We start from the raw sequence: 18,221 nt of genomic DNA on the forward strand, positions 1-18,221 counted from the left end.
GGAGGGAGCTGAGAACAAACAAAGGGAAGATTTATTTATTTATTTGCACCCAACCGGATTTAATGAAAAACTCAAAGGTCAGGTTGTTGGTTAGCTCGGTGGGTAGCAGCGCAGTCACCCAAATACAAAGGCTGTTGTTGTTCCCTTTTCATACATGTCATTCCCCTTCTCTCTGATTCCCTATTTCCTGTAACGATTCAGTTGCACTGCCAATAAAAGACATACCCCCCCCCCCCCAAGAAACAACAACAAACATAAACTCTAGGGTCATGTAGGTATTGTCCAATATGCCCAAATAATTTGTCACATGACGTATTGTAATTGTCTATTCAGAATAAAGAATAGCACAAAAAAAGAGACTTTTTTGATTGAAGGAAATTTGTTAAGGTTGATGGCTTGAACAATTACAATTAAACAAATGACAACATACGGGAGCATCTCAATGAATTAAAATATGATGGAAAATTCCAGTTAGTTCAGTACTCATACATTACATAGATTCATTAAACATTTGGAAAAATACTTCCCAGAGGGCAATTTCTACATGTAAAAAACGGTTCGTGACATAACAATCTAATTTCTAGGGATGGTGAATTTTGGCGACACACACCCGGCGGCACGGTCAATCCCCGCCTGTGTGTATATTAAAATTGATGAACTATTTTCACCCTGACTGTGTGGAGTGCATCTCTATAATATGAATTATAGAATGAATTATGAATTATAAAATGAACAGAGCTACCTAAATCAATAGTGGGCCTGTAAATGCAAATAAAATACAAAATTGCGTTCATATACAAATTCTTAACGTTGGTCTCGCCAAAAAGTAAGGTAATCACAAGCAAAAGTGTTGTTGTTGTTGTTACACTACAAGGGAAAAGTGAAACCCTAATGTTATGGAGTGAGCTACGCGCAGGTCGTGGTTGCATGACTCAATTAGACCATGCTAGGAATAACAATTAAATGAACAGCCTTACGGCGGATTCGCCATTTACAAGTTAGGCATAGTCATTTTGATGGGGCCATTTAACGTACGTACGCGCGACCGTGCATGTTAAAATGGGAAATATGGTCAGTAAAGGAAATCACAGGCTTAAACCTACGCACGATAGTATTGCTGATTGAGCCACAGATATATGTAGCAATTTTAGAAGTGTTTTAATTCCTTACATTCATTAGATGAAACAAATTGCCACTTTCAGACTGATCCGCCATGTTTTCGCTTGCTCTTTTCCACAATACTATTGGCTAATACATGACGCCCACGCCGACATCATTTTAAGTAGTTACGCCTCTTTGCAATGTTACGCCTCCTCCCTTCACGCTGCAGATGGACCCCGCTCACATTCATTAGACTCTAATGATTAGGGTCTTCAATCAACTTACCACGCATGTTTTTGGGATGTGGGAGGAAACCGGAGTGCCCGGTGAAAAGCCACGCAGGCACGGGGAGAACATGCAAACTCCACACAGGCGGGGTCGGGATTTGAACCCCGGTCCTCACAACTGTGAGGCAGATGTGCTAACCGGTTTGTGCACCGTGCCGCCATGATTAGGTCCATATTCATCTAATCAAATTACCACAATAACTTAAGTTAAATGAAATAAAGATATAAAGATTCATATTGTTGCCCCTGCATTTCCATCTGTAGACATTTGTCTTTTCAAATGATGGAGGGAACCAGAGTATCATTCACATCACAAACAAAGTCTGACTGTTACTGAGGTAAGTAACAACAAAACCAAGTAAAAGTATGAAACATAAAAATAATGTGTGGTATTGTACTTTGTATGTTCGATTGCCCAATTATTACGGTCCGTTTTTGAAGGTTTTAACAAGTAGAGTTGATGTTCTACATTGCTAACAAAAATATTCATTAAATCAAAATGGTCTTGCAGTGATTCCTGCAAATGCCGAGCACAAGGAGGCTCTTTTGTATCTTTCACAACGTAGAATTTCTTGCACAGTGTGTGCGAATATGAATTGAAACATATATATTCACAAATATTCATGAGAGATTGGGTGCTTGCGGCGTGTCCCATCAAAGGTTCTCCGCTGTCATTTATCAACCTGTTCTCCTGAAAAGAAACTGACAACACTGGCCAGCTGCACTAAAACAATGGAAGGCTCCAACATAATAATTATATATATATATATATATATATATATATATATATATATATTTGATTTCGGGCACTTTTGATTTTCGTGTTTCTCAAAAATAAAATGTCACAAAAACTATATATACCTAACCTTACCTTAATTATCATCTTTCTGTGACTCAGAATCTGTTCATGTCCATATATATTGATTTAAGATTTTTTAAAATTTGGTCTTTTTGTCAGATACCCTCGCCACAATGGCATATTGATTAAAAAATGATTAATCTTGTGATGGTAAAGTTTTTTAGCTAATGTGCTATGCTGGTAGAGTTAGCTTAAATTTTTTTTTAGCTAGCTTGTCCTGTACAACATTTTATATTTTATATGATTATCAAGTTTTTACAGGAAAATATTTTAAACATATTAACACTACAAGTCGTTTGGTAATGATAATAATATAAAAATATTATGTGACTTAAGGGTACAAATGAGGAAAAGATATCAAAATGTCTGACTTCTCTGTGCCCGAGCATGTGCTTGAGTGACAAGACAAAATGACACAGGGAATTAAAGAATCGGATTTTGAATCAACTTTATTGATCTGAAAATGGTCAATGTGGCGGTAATGACAGCAACTTTAAGGGACAGACATATTTTAGTAAAAATAAAAGACAGAATTTGAAACGTTTTGGATATATGACGAGAAATCATTCTTTCTATTATATTTTAAGGAATTTATGGTAAAGGTTACACCATTTTAGCATTTTTTTAAATTTCTTTTTTAGTAGAAAGATAGAGCTTCATATATCCAAACGTTGTGCTCGGGACAGGGTGAAAACTGTAAAATACCACCATAAAACCGCTCCCAAAAAAAAAAAAAAGAAAAGGCGAAAATATGCTAATATTAACATGAAATTTTAGACAACACTTACATATCATATATATATATATATATATATATATAGACAACACTTACATATCATATATATATATATATATATATATATATATATATATATATATATATACACATACACACACACACACACCCATATACACACGTGGATTGTAATGGAACGTCAATGCGTTTGTTTTTGATCTATTTGATGGGAAAACCACAAAGGGAAAGAGCAGTCTCCGACTGTGAGCCGAACGCGTCGCTCCCATAGTGACGAAAACTAGCAGTTACAGCCTAGCGAGCTAGCACACGGCAGCCGAACAATGTCGCGTTTCGTCAGCTGTCTTTCCGAAGAAGACCAGGAGTTCGACGAAATCAAAAACGCAGCTGCTGCGTTTTACCGAACCAACAGAGTACCCGAGGAGCTCGAGAGAGCTCTGGGGGAGCTTTTCTTCCAGAACCCCGAGGACGTCCACGGTTACCTGGTGCAACAAACTTTTACTTGCTACAGCCAACCTCATTTCATGTTCACTTTTCGACTACAGCACATTCGCTATGTTTGTCAAGAATTGAGGGAATCCTTTCTGACATGTAACGCAGGGGCACAGTAATTATTTAGATGCGAAATAAAATAGAATTTTAGACTAGAAAATGTCTCGGTTGGCCATGTAGGGGTGGAAGTGGGCAAAATGAAAATTAGAATCATAATTTTGGTTTCTGTGCTACGGGCAAGTTAAAATTGACTCTCTATTATAATACCATTCATAAAATCAGATGATCTTGTCCTGCATCTTTACCGTAGTGACACGTCTTTTTTATTCTTTGCATTCAATGCTTGCTTTTATGTCTGTATTGACTGTACTGGTCCCGATTATTCATATTGAAATAACTTTTTTCCCCCCTTAACCACTGACCCATTAGGCAAACTACTTCACCGAGCTCTCATCACAACCCCTAATCAGCAGACTTAATGGAAAGGAGGTCTATGATTCAAGAGGGCAACTATGTGCTGAGGCTGAAGTCTTTTGCATGATCTGCAATAGGGAAAAGGTAAAGCTGGAATAATGACATGCAGTGCTGTGAAAAAGTATTTGCCCTTTCCTTATTTCTGGGGTTTTGCACATTTATCACACTTAGTTTGTTTTTCAGATTATCAGACCAATTGTGGTACTCCCAAAGACAACCCATTACAAAAATGCAGTCTCTAAATGATATGGAAAAAAAAAGAAATCCAAACCTGACTTGCCCTATGTGGTAGTTGGTAATTAATCGAATGTATAGTCACTGATTGTTCCACCCTGGGCCGCCATAAGTGAAATCAAGCGTTTGTGCTAAATGGTGAAGGAATTCTGGCTCAATATTTCACATAGAATTATTTTTATTTTATTTTATCATATTGGAGCGTTTCCGAGCACGAACCTCCCATATTCGGCCCCACGGTTTTCTCTCAATCCTGTAAAATCCACTTTGTAGTGGGACACTACAACAGACCGAACCACATTATTATTATTATTAGTGTTATTTATTGTTATATAAGGTAATGGAACGATTTTAGCGGTTCTGCCCCTTTGACATCAAATTAGGCTTTATGAACTACAAAGAGTTTTACACCCCTGCTGTAGACATTCAAATGACTAATCTGTAACTATTGCAATTACGTTCAAAGTTTTCCATTTCAGGGACTGATTTTCTTTCTTTATGTCCAGAGGATGTCCTCTGCTGCCATTTCCAGCCACCTTGGGCAAAAAGATCCTTTTCTTGACTGGCAGGCGAAGAGTGAGGAGAGAGCGTACCATGTCAAGACTGCGGTACATTGGATAGTTGAACCTCTGAACAAAATGCTGAAGGAACAGAACCCTTGTGACCAGTCAGACGTTGACCAGAAACTCAGGTAGAATTCATCCGCTTTCCGACTGTGAAGTTAAATCTGTATCTCCACTTTCCTAAATTCAAAAATGGCTCGCTCGGTAGTGCTTACAATGAATGACCTCGTATTTTTTTCTGTGTACTTTTGAAATTTGATAGAGATCATAGAATTGTCAAAACAACAAACTGCAAATCCTACAAACGAATCTGTAATATGCACTCTGTGTTAGGTGCCACAACATCGTTGTGTGTACACGGATCTTACGCATGGACAAAATTGTTGGTACCCTTCCGTTAAAGAAAATAAAATCAACCCTGGTGACTGAAATAACTTGAAATAAAAAAATAAAAAAATAAAAGGTACTGAAATTTAATTTGAAAATCAGGCATTTTTTTGTGGTCCAACAGAATTATTACAACCAACAAACTAATAAAGGAGATCTGGACCAAAATGATGCTACTCTCTCTCTCTTTTCTTTTTTTTTTTTTTTTTTTTTTGCTTTGCTTGGGCAGGATGCCAGACAGAAGGGGGCAGAAAAACTTCGTCCTTTAAACTTAATCGAAATCTTGACGGAGGGACAAATATCCAGCAGCGTTTGGCGATTATAGATTAGTACCAAATTTGCTTTGTCAATAAACAGTGACAGAAAAAGTAAAACATAAGGTAAAATATTGACAGTGGTAGATGCTATGTCACAGACACAGGCAGGCATGTGCCCACATAGCCATTGGGTGGTGCTCAAGAACCTGCACTTTTGCCCTGGACCCAAAAAAAGTGTCCTCTTTTCTGCAGCACATTTTTTTTCTTCTTTCATCGATCCATCCATTCATTTTCTGTACCGCTTATCCTCACTCGGGTCGCAGGCGTACTGGAGGCTATCCCAGCTATCTTCGGGTGAGAGGTGGGGCACAGCCTGGACTGGTCGCCAACCAATCGCAGGGCACAACCATTCCCACTCACATTCACACCTATAGGGAATTTAGAGTCTTCAACCAACCTACCACGCATATATTTGGGATGTGGGTGGAAACCGCAGTACCTGGAGAAAACCCACGCAGGCATTGGGTGAACATGCAAACTCCACACAGGCGGGGCCGGGATTTGAATCCCGGTCCTCATAACTGTGTGTGCAGATGTGCTAACCAGTCGTCCACCGTGCCGTCTCTTTCATCAATATGAAAAAAAAAAACAATTCAAATTGTCCTCTCTATCATGAATTTTACCTGGTGTTTTGAAATCTGACAGGAATTTATTTGAGTCTTTGAGATAATTGTACATACAGTACCATCATTTCTCGTGTATAATGTGCACCTATGTATTATGCGTACCCCCAAAGTTGACCTCAAAATTCTGGAAAACCCATCTACCTATGTACAGTATAATGCATTTTTACAATGCATAATTTTGCTTCTACTCATATGATCAAAACCATCAAAAACATATTATCTGTATTTTGTTAGTTTTTCCAAAGAATTATTCTGAAGTTAAGCACTTTATTTGTAATATATGTATATTTGTGTGATAATATGTAATAACAGTTTATTTTCATTTACTTGCTCTTATTTTGAAATTCACAGCCCTACTTTTATTTCGTAAATGAGAAAACACAGTTGTGCTCATATGTTTGATTACCCTGGCAGAATTTGTTGGGCCAGGTGAAACACATTTAATTTTATTTTAATGGGATTCAAATTAAACTTTAAAACATTTCAGAAAAGCAGTATCAATAAAAAAAACATAACCATAAAGAAATTAATGATGGTTGTTGTTCAGTCATCAGTCGCTTTTAAAAACAACAATATTTCACAAATTCTGTCAGGTTATGTAAACTTATGAGCACAACTGTACATATATGCATATGTACCCATGTTGGAATGAATGTCTAGGCTACACCTTTTTCATAGCCTCTAGGTGGTGGTGGCATATTAGAATGAAAGTTTACACCTTTCTTATAACCTCTGGTTGGCAGTGGGATATTGGAATGAAAATGTACAGCTTTTTCATAACCGCTAGATGGCGGCATACATATATATAATGTGAAAGTTTTTTTCCATTTTCCACTATACTTATGTATAATGCGCACTATTGACTATACATACGAAATTACGGTATGCTCCTGCTTTGCCCCAGAGACCGAGAGAGAGACAGAGAGGGAGGGAGCCGTCTCGATCGTTGTTATGAATTCAATTTGAGTTAAATGCGACCCGCTGCAAGATGATGGGGTCCCTGCTGTAACATAATTGGCTGCTTCTTCCAGATGGAACACACGCTATTGTCGCATACCACACACCGCACATGTGTGTCACAGACAGACCTGTATGCATTTGTGTCTGGCCAGTGGCCACCACACGTACAAATATTGACGCTGGCCCGCTACTTATTCATTTTAAATGACAAGTGTGAGCTGTCAACGCATAATGACCGCCGCTGAGCCAGCTAGTTAGTCCGCACCTACCTTGTAAATTCCGGTAAGCCAATAAACGTCTCCTGCCACAAGTCACCGACAGCTTTTCATTTTACACACATTATCAATGGTGCTACTTTTGTCATGTGATTAAAACCAAAAGTTGTCTCCCCCGAGTGACGTCCCATATGATTGTCTAAAAATTACGAAGGTGTGTGCATGCGTGTGTCTGTATTCGGGGGTGGGGGTTGGGTGGGTGGTGGTGGGTAGGCTGTACCGCTAACTGCAAAGATTGCACGATAAGTGCCAATAAACAATAGCAGTCAATTGTGTACAGTTGGGAAACTATTTTTGGACACATTGTTGCTACTTCGTCCAGCCAGGTCACATGACTTACACATTCCAAACTCCCATATTTGAAGTGTGACCGATTTGTGTTTATTAAACGGTGATGTTCATATCTGGTATCACATCATATCACAGCAACTTCTTCATGGCCCGCCATCAGGAGGAGAAGGAACTCAAGGAAAAGGAAGAGAGTCTCTCTACGAGTGAACAGGAAGTGGAAGTTCCATCTTCGCCACCTGAAAAGAAGAAAGAAAAGAAGACTGATAAAAGTAATGTAATTTACACATTTTGGTAATCTTGTTTAGCTGACAGGACACAACACGATATATTAGCTGAACGCATGTCAGTTTAATTATGTAAACATGCAAACAATTATTACGGCACAATTGCTGATGCAGCTGTTTGTAATACATTTCACTGGATAGTTACAGAAGTGTCAGATTTTATTTTGTTTATTTTTCATTTAATAATGACACACAAATGTAACTTTTTATCCAAAAGTGGTTGCCTTGCGATCGACTGGCAATGTGTCCATTGTGTACCCTGCCTCTCACCCGAAGTTAGCTGGGATAGGATGCAGCAAATCTGTACAGTACTGAACATGAATGGAAAGACTGATAGAAAAGTAGTGCGCGAGCTAATATGTACGTCTTGTAATCCACTTCAAAATCGTTGGAAACATTCAACAAATGTTACCAATTAAAAGTATTAAACTGTTTTACATGAATAAACTTATTTACTCTATGTGTGGATTACGAAACAATGCAAACATTTATGGAATCCAAGCATTACTGTAATTTAGGTGACCTAATATGCAAACTACCTCTACATGTTTACAATGTGTTTGTAGCAGTTGCAGAGTATTATTATTTTCGCTCACCAATTATTTTACGTTATCAGGAATTATAATGAAAAATTGTTGCATTATCTTGCATACAATAGGGTCTTATTGTTAACTCCATACGTTACTTTTCAAATGTCACTTGATTTAAGTTGCCACTAAGCTCAGTTCAGCATATTTTTCTTTGGAATAGTGATCCCGCTTGAGTTTGCACTGTGTATGAAATATCTGACAGCTGCGTCAGCTACTATTGTGGATATACAGAATACATTCATCCTTAATTATTTTTCGGGAGAATTTTGTTGAATTTCATTATACAAAGTATATATATGTAGTGATTTGGAAAACAGGATCTGGTACACAAGTTGCTTATGTATATTTGTAATTTCCCGAATCAAACCATTCAAATTCAAGTCAAATTCAGAGTTAAAATTATATATGTTACTCAAATATACACATTTCATAACCCTATTAACTACTTGAGATCATGTTGACCGCGGTTGGTAGTTTATTTATTTTTTATGCCAGCATAAAACCAATGTACAACGCACACCAGGCAAATTAGTTTCCAGTTCACATCTTGCTCCATTCACAACAGCAGGAAAATGAACAGGCAGAAAAACATTAGTGCTTTTACTGCCAGAAATTTTTTTAAATATAATGGAATGGATACTTCTAGTTTCCATAAAACCATGGGTGTCTCAAATGAGCATTGCTGTATGCCATTTTGCATCGGATCTCCTACCATTTTCCAAAAGACCTTGGCCCTTCGTGGCCAGTGGAAACCAAATAAGAAGTGGGTTTGGCTTGGCAAAATGGTAAACTACAAAATAAGCGTCCCTAAGCCAAAGAATAACCAGCCTTGGAAGACTGCAGCGCTATCAGACTTGGGCATCTATAGGTCTACATGCTCACATATCATTGAAACTCAATCCCTCTCAATAAGGTCCCACCTCAAGTCTGCCATGGACATTGGCTGCATAAGACCTGTGTCTTCCAGAATTTGGCCACCCAGTCATTAAGGTGCCTGGAGAAACAGCGCGTTACCATCTAACACCACTAGTGGTGTCACTGACAATTAAGTCACAGCGTTGCTATCGTGCTCAGTGATGCTGCCCAGTCAGTATTGATAAAATGGGCTCATCATGTCTAGAAAGAATTCGTCTTAAGAGGCCGGACTACCAGCATGTCTATCATTGCAGTCCAGGCCCCACACACTTAATGCAGATGACACCACTGAGGATGTCTTCAACGAGACTCTCCAGCAAGCGGTTCAACTCACTCCCTCTCGGGAAGTTCTTGTGGTGGCAGGTCATTGGAATGCTCCCTTCAGATGATGAGACGTGCTACATCCTCAGTAAATTTTGAGTCAGATTACGCTGTGCCAGTGGAGCACGGCTGATCAACTTCACATCAATGAATAAACTGGTTGTCTCCAGCAGTTGCTTCCAACACTCTCAAAGCAATCTGGTAATGTAATAGTGGGCCTACGACAACGTTGTCAAAGTGCAATGGTCCAGTTCGGTTCTAGACTGTGCATTCTGAGGGTCAGATACAGGTAGCACATGAGGTTTTGACTGCCTCATGGTACATGAAGGACCCAGCAACGCAACTCCCTCTGCACGATTTGAACTGAGCAGGCTCAAAACCACCAATGGCTCACAGTTCCGTGTACAGCTGCAAAAGAGATTTGCACATCTGCAACTCTTTGCTACCTCAACAACTTGACTGAATGGGAAACAATAAAAACTGCCCTTTCAAAAATAGCTCAGCCCAACCTCGATCATTGTTGTTGCTGACTGAACATCCGGAACCACCCTAAAACTTGCAAGACAAGCCAGGCCTGTGCGCCTATTGTAGTGCCACATCTAGAAATCTAGCATTTTCTGGGCATACTGGGCCCATAGCTACACAGGAGACGGTTCTGTGATTTGTTGATTTCGCCGCAGCCCTTAACTCAGTCCACAGGACTACAGTGGCTGACTACGCTTGAGCAGTTGGCATGCGCATTAACTGTGAAAACTTAGTTAATGGTCTCTCACACAATACTAGTCAGGTTTACATGAAGCCTTGTATTCCAATTGGAATCGGGTAAGAAGCCCAAAACCGAATGAAAATGCTCCGTATAAACACCTCAATCCTAATGGACAGGCCAAATCTGAATGGAATTTCATTTGGATTTATCGGGGTGGAATATACCTTTTGCCAAACTGATGCAAAGTCAGGTATAAAATTCCATGGGAATTGCCAGGCTGTGTCCTGTCTGTGCATGCTCTATCTTGACGTAAATTTGCGATGACTTCATCGTTCATGCACGTTGATATGGCAGGTACCAAGCAGAGCTCATATGCCACGGAGATCTTGTTTTTAACTACTTACTTGTAACCTGTTTTTTATGAAGTTGTTGTTTTAATAAAAGTGTAAAAACATTCCCAACTACTATGCTAAATAGACGACTGACCTCCTTATCGGTGAAACTCGATGTGACACTTTTCACTGGCCCCTAAGTCTTTGGCCTAAAAACGTGGAACAAAGAATGGCTTCACATCGCCGTGGAAGAAGCTCAAAAACAACGTGCGGGATGCTGCCATCTGGGATATCATCCCAATGATCAAAGATGCCGACCGGGGTAAACCCTGAATAGTACAGGTGCAGCAAGTACCTGGAAACTGCTGAAACACCAGTGTGTCTGTCTAGAGTAAAGTGAGTTTCACATGATATGCAAAATGTGGATTGGTATCAGGGGCGGTGGGGGAGGACCTGTATTGCTCGGAGTAAACAGGACTTTCTAAGGCCTCCCTTAATGTGGGATACAACTTTCAGTGACCTGGAAACCAACACCATTTATTTCTGTCATTTTTATTCACAGAAAAAAAAGGCAGTTCAGAGAAGCCATTTTGTCCGGCCGAGCCACCTGAACCACTGCTGCCTGGATGCTTGGCCATTGGCTCAGTGTCTCTGGCTGTGGCCAAGAGTGGGGCCCAGATAAAGGGCATGCCACTCTACAAGTACATCCGAGCCCTAAAGAACCCAGAGGTGAGAGCCAAGGGCATAATGTTTGGTTGAATATTCTGATCTTTTCTCACTTGTTTTTTTAAAAGAAAGAAAATGTGGGGATACAGTACAAAATCATTAATTTTGATAAAGGTGCAAGGCTAATTTACCATCTAGATGGATTTGAATGTTAGGGGAAGGGAGGTTTGTTAATCCCCCTGACCCACCCATAAATTACACCCCTGGTTACAGGACACACATTCACTAACACACTGTATGTTGTCTGCAGAATGTGTCAAAAATGTCTTGATTACGGTATGTGTGTACAGGATCAAGCTAGATTTCACATTCCTGTGTCCTTGGTAACTTTACTAAGCTGTGGGAAGACTTCTCCTGGAAAACTGAACTTGCTGGAAGAGGTCATACTGATCCCTAACGCAGGACAACAAGTCAAACAAGTACTCAACTCTCCAACCACTCCTCTAGTTATGTGTTTTCTCTGTCTGGTGCTTTTCTTGTGAGAGTAGCCAGTTTCCTGTTAAGGGGGTGTTAATAACCTATGATGGATCAAAACTGTTTTGAGTTTTCCCTGAATGAAAACAGCAACGTGAAAATTGGAATCAAAAAGTCACATTTCTTAAAATGCCTGTTTAAAAAAAAAAAAAAAAAAAAAAAATGGTGGTCCGTAAAAAGGGGGACATATCCATCCATGCATGTAAAGCTTGGTCCACACATAACGATTTGTACAGTTGTGGGACGTCACAGCCAACAAGACCTTCTGCTTGCTTAAATACAATTACAAGCACTGAGCTACATTTAAAACCGAAATTCTATTGTTTGTTCCATTAAATTGTATTCATTTATTTCCAATAGTGCATTACCTTCATTTAGGAACATTTCTCATGGCTGGACTCTTTCCGCATGGATGCAAATATTGTTTTTTTTTTTTTTCCTCACTCAGATTCCAGTCAATATGTCCTGACATGTCAATCAAATCTGCCCAGGGTCTTCCGAATGCTGGCCAATGTAACTTACACAATAGTATATCAGCAATGGGACTGTTTCTTTTAACCAATCAAATTTCAAATTCATCATCCTTCTCCATGTAAGCCTATCTTCTGCATCCTCCTCTCTAACATCAAGTGCACTCATGTCTTCCCTCACTACATCCATCAACCTTCTCGTAGGTATTTTTCTAGCGCTCTCACCTGGCAGCTCCATCCTCATCATCCTTCTACCGATCTACTCACTCTCTCTGCGCTGGCTATGTATAAACCATCAAAGTCTGCGCTCTCTAATTTTGTCTCCAAAGCATCTAAGCTTGGCTGTCCCTCTGATAAGCTCTTTTCTAACCTTATCCAACCTGGTGACTTCGAAAGAGAACTTGAACGTCTTCATTTCTGCCACCTTTAGCTCTATGGCTGGCCTCACCAGTGTTTTATACACTTGACCCGTCGTCCGAGCAGAGACTCTTCTGACACATAACCCCTGACACTTCCTTCCACGCGTTCCAACCTGTTTGGACCTGCTTCTTCACCTCCTTACCACACTCACCGTTGCCCTGGACTGTTGACCCCAAGTATTTTTGGTCCTAAATCCTCACTATCGCTTCTCCATGTAGCCTTACTCTTCCCCCTTCACCTCTGATTATTGCACATACTGTAAATTCTATTTGACTTCAGCTAATCTTCATTCCTCTCCTTTGCAGTGGATGCCTCCACCTTTCTAACTGTTCCTCCACTTGCTCCCTGCTTTCACTGCAGATCACAATGCCATCTGAGAACATCATGACCCATGGGGATTACAATCTAACCTGATCTGTCATCCTATCCACCATAACTGCAAACAGGAAGAGGCTCAGAGCTGACCCCTGATAGAGACCCACCTCGACCTTAAACTCCTCTGTCACACCTACAGCATACCTCACCACTGTTCTGCTGCCCTCATACATGTTCTGTACTATTCTGAGATACTTCTCTCCCATTCCGAACTTCTGCATGCAGTACCACAGTTCCTCTCTGGGTACTCTGTCATAGGGGTTTTCTGGATCTACAAAGACACAATGCAGCGCCTTCTGACCTTTTCTGTACTTCTCAAGCACACTCAAGGCAAATCATCCATATATAGTACTCTTCCTAGGCATGAAACCATACTGTTGCTCACAAATATTTCTTTCCTGAGTCTAGCCTCCACTACTCTTTCTTTGTGTGGCTCATCAACTCTGTTCCTCTGTAGTTCCCACAAACAAACAAACTTGCAACATCATGGCGCCTAACCGTGTGGTTGCCTTGGCAATGAGCTCTCTAGTTCTGTCTTTTTTTGTGTTTTTCGTTCGTCTTTGGAGTCATTATGCGACTTACTTAAACAAGGGAAGACTTGCTAAACAGAAGGGAGTCCGGACTTTATTTCCCCATCCCTCCATCCATTTTCTACACCGCTTATCCTCCCTAGGGTAGTGGGTATGCTGGAGCCTATCCCAAGTAACTGTGGGCGACAAGCGGCGTACACCCTGAAATGGTTGCCAGCCAATCGCAGGGCTCATAGAAACTAAGAACCCTTCGTACTCACATTCACACCTACGGGCAATTTAGACTCTTCAATTAACCTACCATGCATGTTTTTGGGATGTGGGAGGAAACCAGAGTACCTGAAGACAACACACGCAGGCACAGGGAGAACAAACTCCACACAGTCGAGGCCGGATTTGAACCCGGGTCCTCAGAACTGTGAGGTGGATGTGCTAACCGGTCGTTCACCGTGCCGCCTTTCTTTCACCAACTTTTACAATTTTTTTTGTCAGAGTTACTAACTGGGGGATTTGCTGTGATCTACGGCGCATGGAGGCGGCGCCATAAGGGGAAGCGAGCCAGAGTGCAGGTCAAGCTCCAGAAGAGAGGATTCCGAATGCCGCTCCCATCGATTCACCTCGCCAATCTACACTCTTATCTACCCAATAAAATGGACAAGCTTCATCTTTTCACAAAGACCAGTAAAGACTTTGGACGTTCGGCGGCCCTGTGCTTGACCGACACATGGCTTTGCGACCGTGTCCTCGGTGGCGGTGTAATGCTCCCTGGCTTCTAACTCAACCGAGCGGATCCTTCACGGAGCTATTTGGGAAAACAAAAGGCGGCAGAATATGCTTCTATATCAACGAGAAATGGTGTACCGATGTCATAGAGCTCAACACACACTGCAGCCCTGATTTGGAGTGGCTGTTTTTAAATTACGCAAGTTCGCCTCTTTCATCCTCGCCGGTGTCTACATTCCTCCCGAGGCTGACACGAACGCCACACTGTTAACGTTTGCTGAACAAGTAAACAAACTTGAAAAAAAGCACGCAGATGCACCCTTCATTATTCTTCGGGACTTTAACAAAGCTAAACTCAGCCACAAACTCCCAAAATACAAGCACCACATCAACAGTCCTACCAGGGAAAACAACATTCTCGACCACTGCGACACCATGCTAAATGACACATACCGTGCTATCCCCCTCGCAGCTCTGGGCTTGTCTGATCACTGTTTAATTCACTTTATACCAACATAGAGGCAAAAACTTAAAACATGCAAAGCCTATAGTGAAAACAATGAAGAAGTGGACCAATGAAACAAAGCTGTTTAGACTCCACAGACTGGAGTGTCTTTGAAACTTCAACTGGCAGCCTGGCTGAATATACGGACACTGTCACATCCTATATCAGTTTCTGTGAAGAAACTGATATAACTGATCTTCATTTCGCACGTTCAGTAACAACTAGCCGTGGTTCACTGCCAAACTTAAGCAACTTCGCCATGCTAAGGACGCCTATTGCAGTGGGGACAGAGCCCTGTACAATCGCGCTAGAAATCTGCTGACAAAAGAAATTAACATCGCAATTATACAGAGAAACTGGAAAAACAGTTCACTGCCAACGATTCTAAGTGAGTCTGGCAAGGATTAAAATCGTGAACAACTACAAGTGACCATTCCCCGAAGCAGAGAACAAAAGCGCTTTCGAGTTGAACACCTTCTGCAGATTTGAAAAGGACACTTTCTCACCCCACATCCACCCAGCCACCATGGCACCTCTGACTTCTGCGTTGACCATACATGAACAGGATGTGAGACGCATCTTCAAACTACAAACAAAAGATCAACAAAGCGCCGGCCCCAGACCTTGTTTCCCCATCCTGCCTCAAAGTCTGCGCGGACCAACTTGCTCCAGTCTTCACACAGATCTTCAATAGATCTCTGGAACTATGTTACATCCTGTTTTAAATGCTCGACGATCATCCCAGTCCCCAAGAAACCTGCAATTTCGGGTCTGAATAACTACAGGCCTGTCACCCTGACATCTGTGGTGATAAGTCATTAAGTCATTTGAACGCATCATGCTGGGCCACCACAAGTGCATCACAGGACCCCTGCTGGACCCCCTGCAGTTTGCCTACCCAGCAAACAGGTCTGCGGATGATGCAGTCAACATGGGACTGCACTTCATCCTAGAAAACCTTGACGGCGCGGGGACCTACACGAGGATCCTGTTTGTGGACTTCAGCTCTGCGTTCAACACCATCATCCCCTACCTACTCTCCTCCAAGCTTCTGTAACTCAGCATCTCTGCCAATGAATTCACAGCTTCCTGAGGGGCAAGACACACCAGGTGAGGCTGGGGAACACCACCTCATCCACACACACCACCGGCACCGGGACGGCCCAAGGATGTGTCCTCTCTCTGCTGCTCTTCTCTCTCTACACCGAACAACTGCACCATAACGCACATGGAGGTCAAACTCCTGATGTTTGCAGACAACACCACAGTCATTGGTCTCATCAAAGACTGAGATGACTCTGCGTATCAACAGGAAGTGGAGTGGCTGGAGCTTTGGTGCAGCTGAAACAGCCTAGAGCTAAACATGCTCAAGACTGTAGAGATGATCGTGGACTTGAGGAAACATCCTTAACCACAGCTGCCCCTCAGGCTGTCCAACTGCCCCGTGTCAACCGTCGAGACCGTCAAGATCCTGGGAATTACAGTCTGTCAGAACCTGCAGTGGGAGACCATCATAAACTCCATCCTCAAAAAGGCACACCAAAGGATGCACGACCTGTGGCTTCTGAGGAACCACGGCCTGCCACAGGAGCTGTTCAGGCAGTCTACACAGCAGTCATCGAATCAGTCCTGTGTTCATCCATCACAGTCTGGTTTGGTGCTGCCACAAAAAAGGACAAACGAACAATTAGGAGTGCCTTAAAAATCGTCTGTACATCCCTACCCACCCTTGACGACTTACACGCTGTCAAAACTAAGACAAGCCCATGCAAAATCCTCTTGGACCCTCCACATCCTGGTCACCACCTCTTCCAGCTCCTTCCCTCCGCTATCGAACAATGCCAGCAAACCAGCAGATGTTTCAACACCCTTTTCCCTCTTGCCATTAAATTGCTGGAGGCTGAGTGACTGTTGTGTTTTTCTGTTTTTATGTCTCAAAGTATTTACGATAAAAATGGCTGTCTATTGTCATACTAGAGCGGCTCAAACTACCGGAGACAAATTCCTTGTCTGCTTTTGACATACTTGGCAATAAAGAGGATTCTGATCACCCCTGTCCTTAAAAATGTGAACCGGCAAATAGCTTGATACAGGTACTGAAAAGATACCTCTGCAAAAATCTAAAATGTCAGTCAAAGCAGTGGAATGAAAACTGACAAAACAACTTCATATACTTTTATATTTATTTTTATTAATTCATCCATCCATCCATTTTCTGAGCCGCTTCTCCTCACTAGGGTCGCGGGCGTGCTGGAGCCTATCCCAGCTGTCATTGGGCAGGAGGCGGGGTACACCCTGAACTGGTTGCCAGCCAATCGCAGGGCACATAGAAACAAACAACCATTCGCACTCACAGTCATGCCTACGGGCAATTTAGAGTCTCCTATTAATGCATGTTTTTGGGATGTGGGAGGAAATCGGAGTGCCCGGAGAAAACCCACGCAGGCACGGGGAGAACATGCAAACTCCACACAGGCGGGGCCGGGGATTGAACCCGGGTCCTCAGAACTGAGAGGCTGACGCTCTAACCAGTCGGCCACCGTGCCGCCTTTATTAATTCAAATCTTGAAAAATTATGGAATGGATTTGGCCAATTCTTAACATTATTCTTTAAAAAAAACAAAATAATTTGATGAATGCCTGCATTATCCCCTCCTTGAGCTGTCACCTTATCACGGTGGAATGGTTTGTGTGTCCCAATGATCCTAGGAGCTAAGTTGTCTGAGGCTTTTTGCCCCTGGCAGGGTCACCCATGGCAAACAGGTCCAAGATGAGTGACCAGACAAAGCACAGCTCCAAAAAAACCTATGTTGACAAACAATTCAGGCAGATGTTTTCCCTTGCCCGGATGCGGGTCACCGAGCCACAGCCTGAAACGGTAACGTGGGTCCCCCTTCCCATGGGCTCACCACCTGTGGAAGGGGCCATAGGAGTCGGGTGCAGTGTGAGCTGGGCGGTGGCCAAAGGCAGGGACCTTGGAAATTCGATCCCCGGCTACAGAAGCTGGCTCTATGGACGTGGAATGTCACCTCTCTGGCAGGGAAGGAGCCCGAGATGGTGTGTGAGGTTGAGAAGTTCCGACAAGATATAGTCGGGCTCGCCTCCACACACGGCTTGGGCTCTGGTACTAGTCCTCTCAATAGAGGTTGGACTCTCATCCACTCTGGAGTTGTCCACGGTGAGAGGTGCCGAGCAGGTGTGGGTATACTTATTGCCACTCAGCTCGGCGC

At 42.1% G+C, this 18,221-nt stretch overlaps 1 protein-coding gene across 5 annotated transcripts in view; it reads left to right on the forward strand.

The window, feature by feature from the left end:
• The first annotated feature begins 3,192 nt into the window (after nt 1-3,192).
• The window catches only part of eno4 (enolase 4), a 53,235-nt gene continuing 38,206 nt past the window's right edge, over nt 3,193-18,221 (forward strand). For 3 of the 5 annotated variants that reach the window (XM_061689603.1, XM_061689607.1, XM_061689608.1), the window contains exons 1-6: nt 3,193-3,486; nt 3,923-4,051; nt 4,708-4,892; nt 7,756-7,889; nt 11,331-11,497; nt 11,785-11,940. In XM_061689603.1, coding sequence (XP_061545587.1) covers nt 3,325-3,486; nt 3,923-4,051; nt 4,708-4,892; nt 7,756-7,889; nt 11,331-11,497; nt 11,785-11,940 — 933 coding nt within the window. In that variant the 5' untranslated portion in view covers nt 3,193-3,324. The remainder of the gene's footprint in view (nt 3,487-3,922; nt 4,052-4,707; nt 4,893-7,755; nt 7,890-11,330; nt 11,498-11,784; nt 11,941-18,221) is intronic. The other 2 variants (XM_061689605.1, XM_061689606.1) reach the window with 1 other exon arrangement.

Source organism: Phycodurus eques, chromosome 11 (assembly GCF_024500275.1).
Source record: "Phycodurus eques isolate BA_2022a chromosome 11, UOR_Pequ_1.1, whole genome shotgun sequence".
In the NCBI taxonomy this organism is placed as follows: domain Eukaryota; kingdom Metazoa; phylum Chordata; class Actinopteri; order Syngnathiformes; family Syngnathidae; genus Phycodurus; species Phycodurus eques.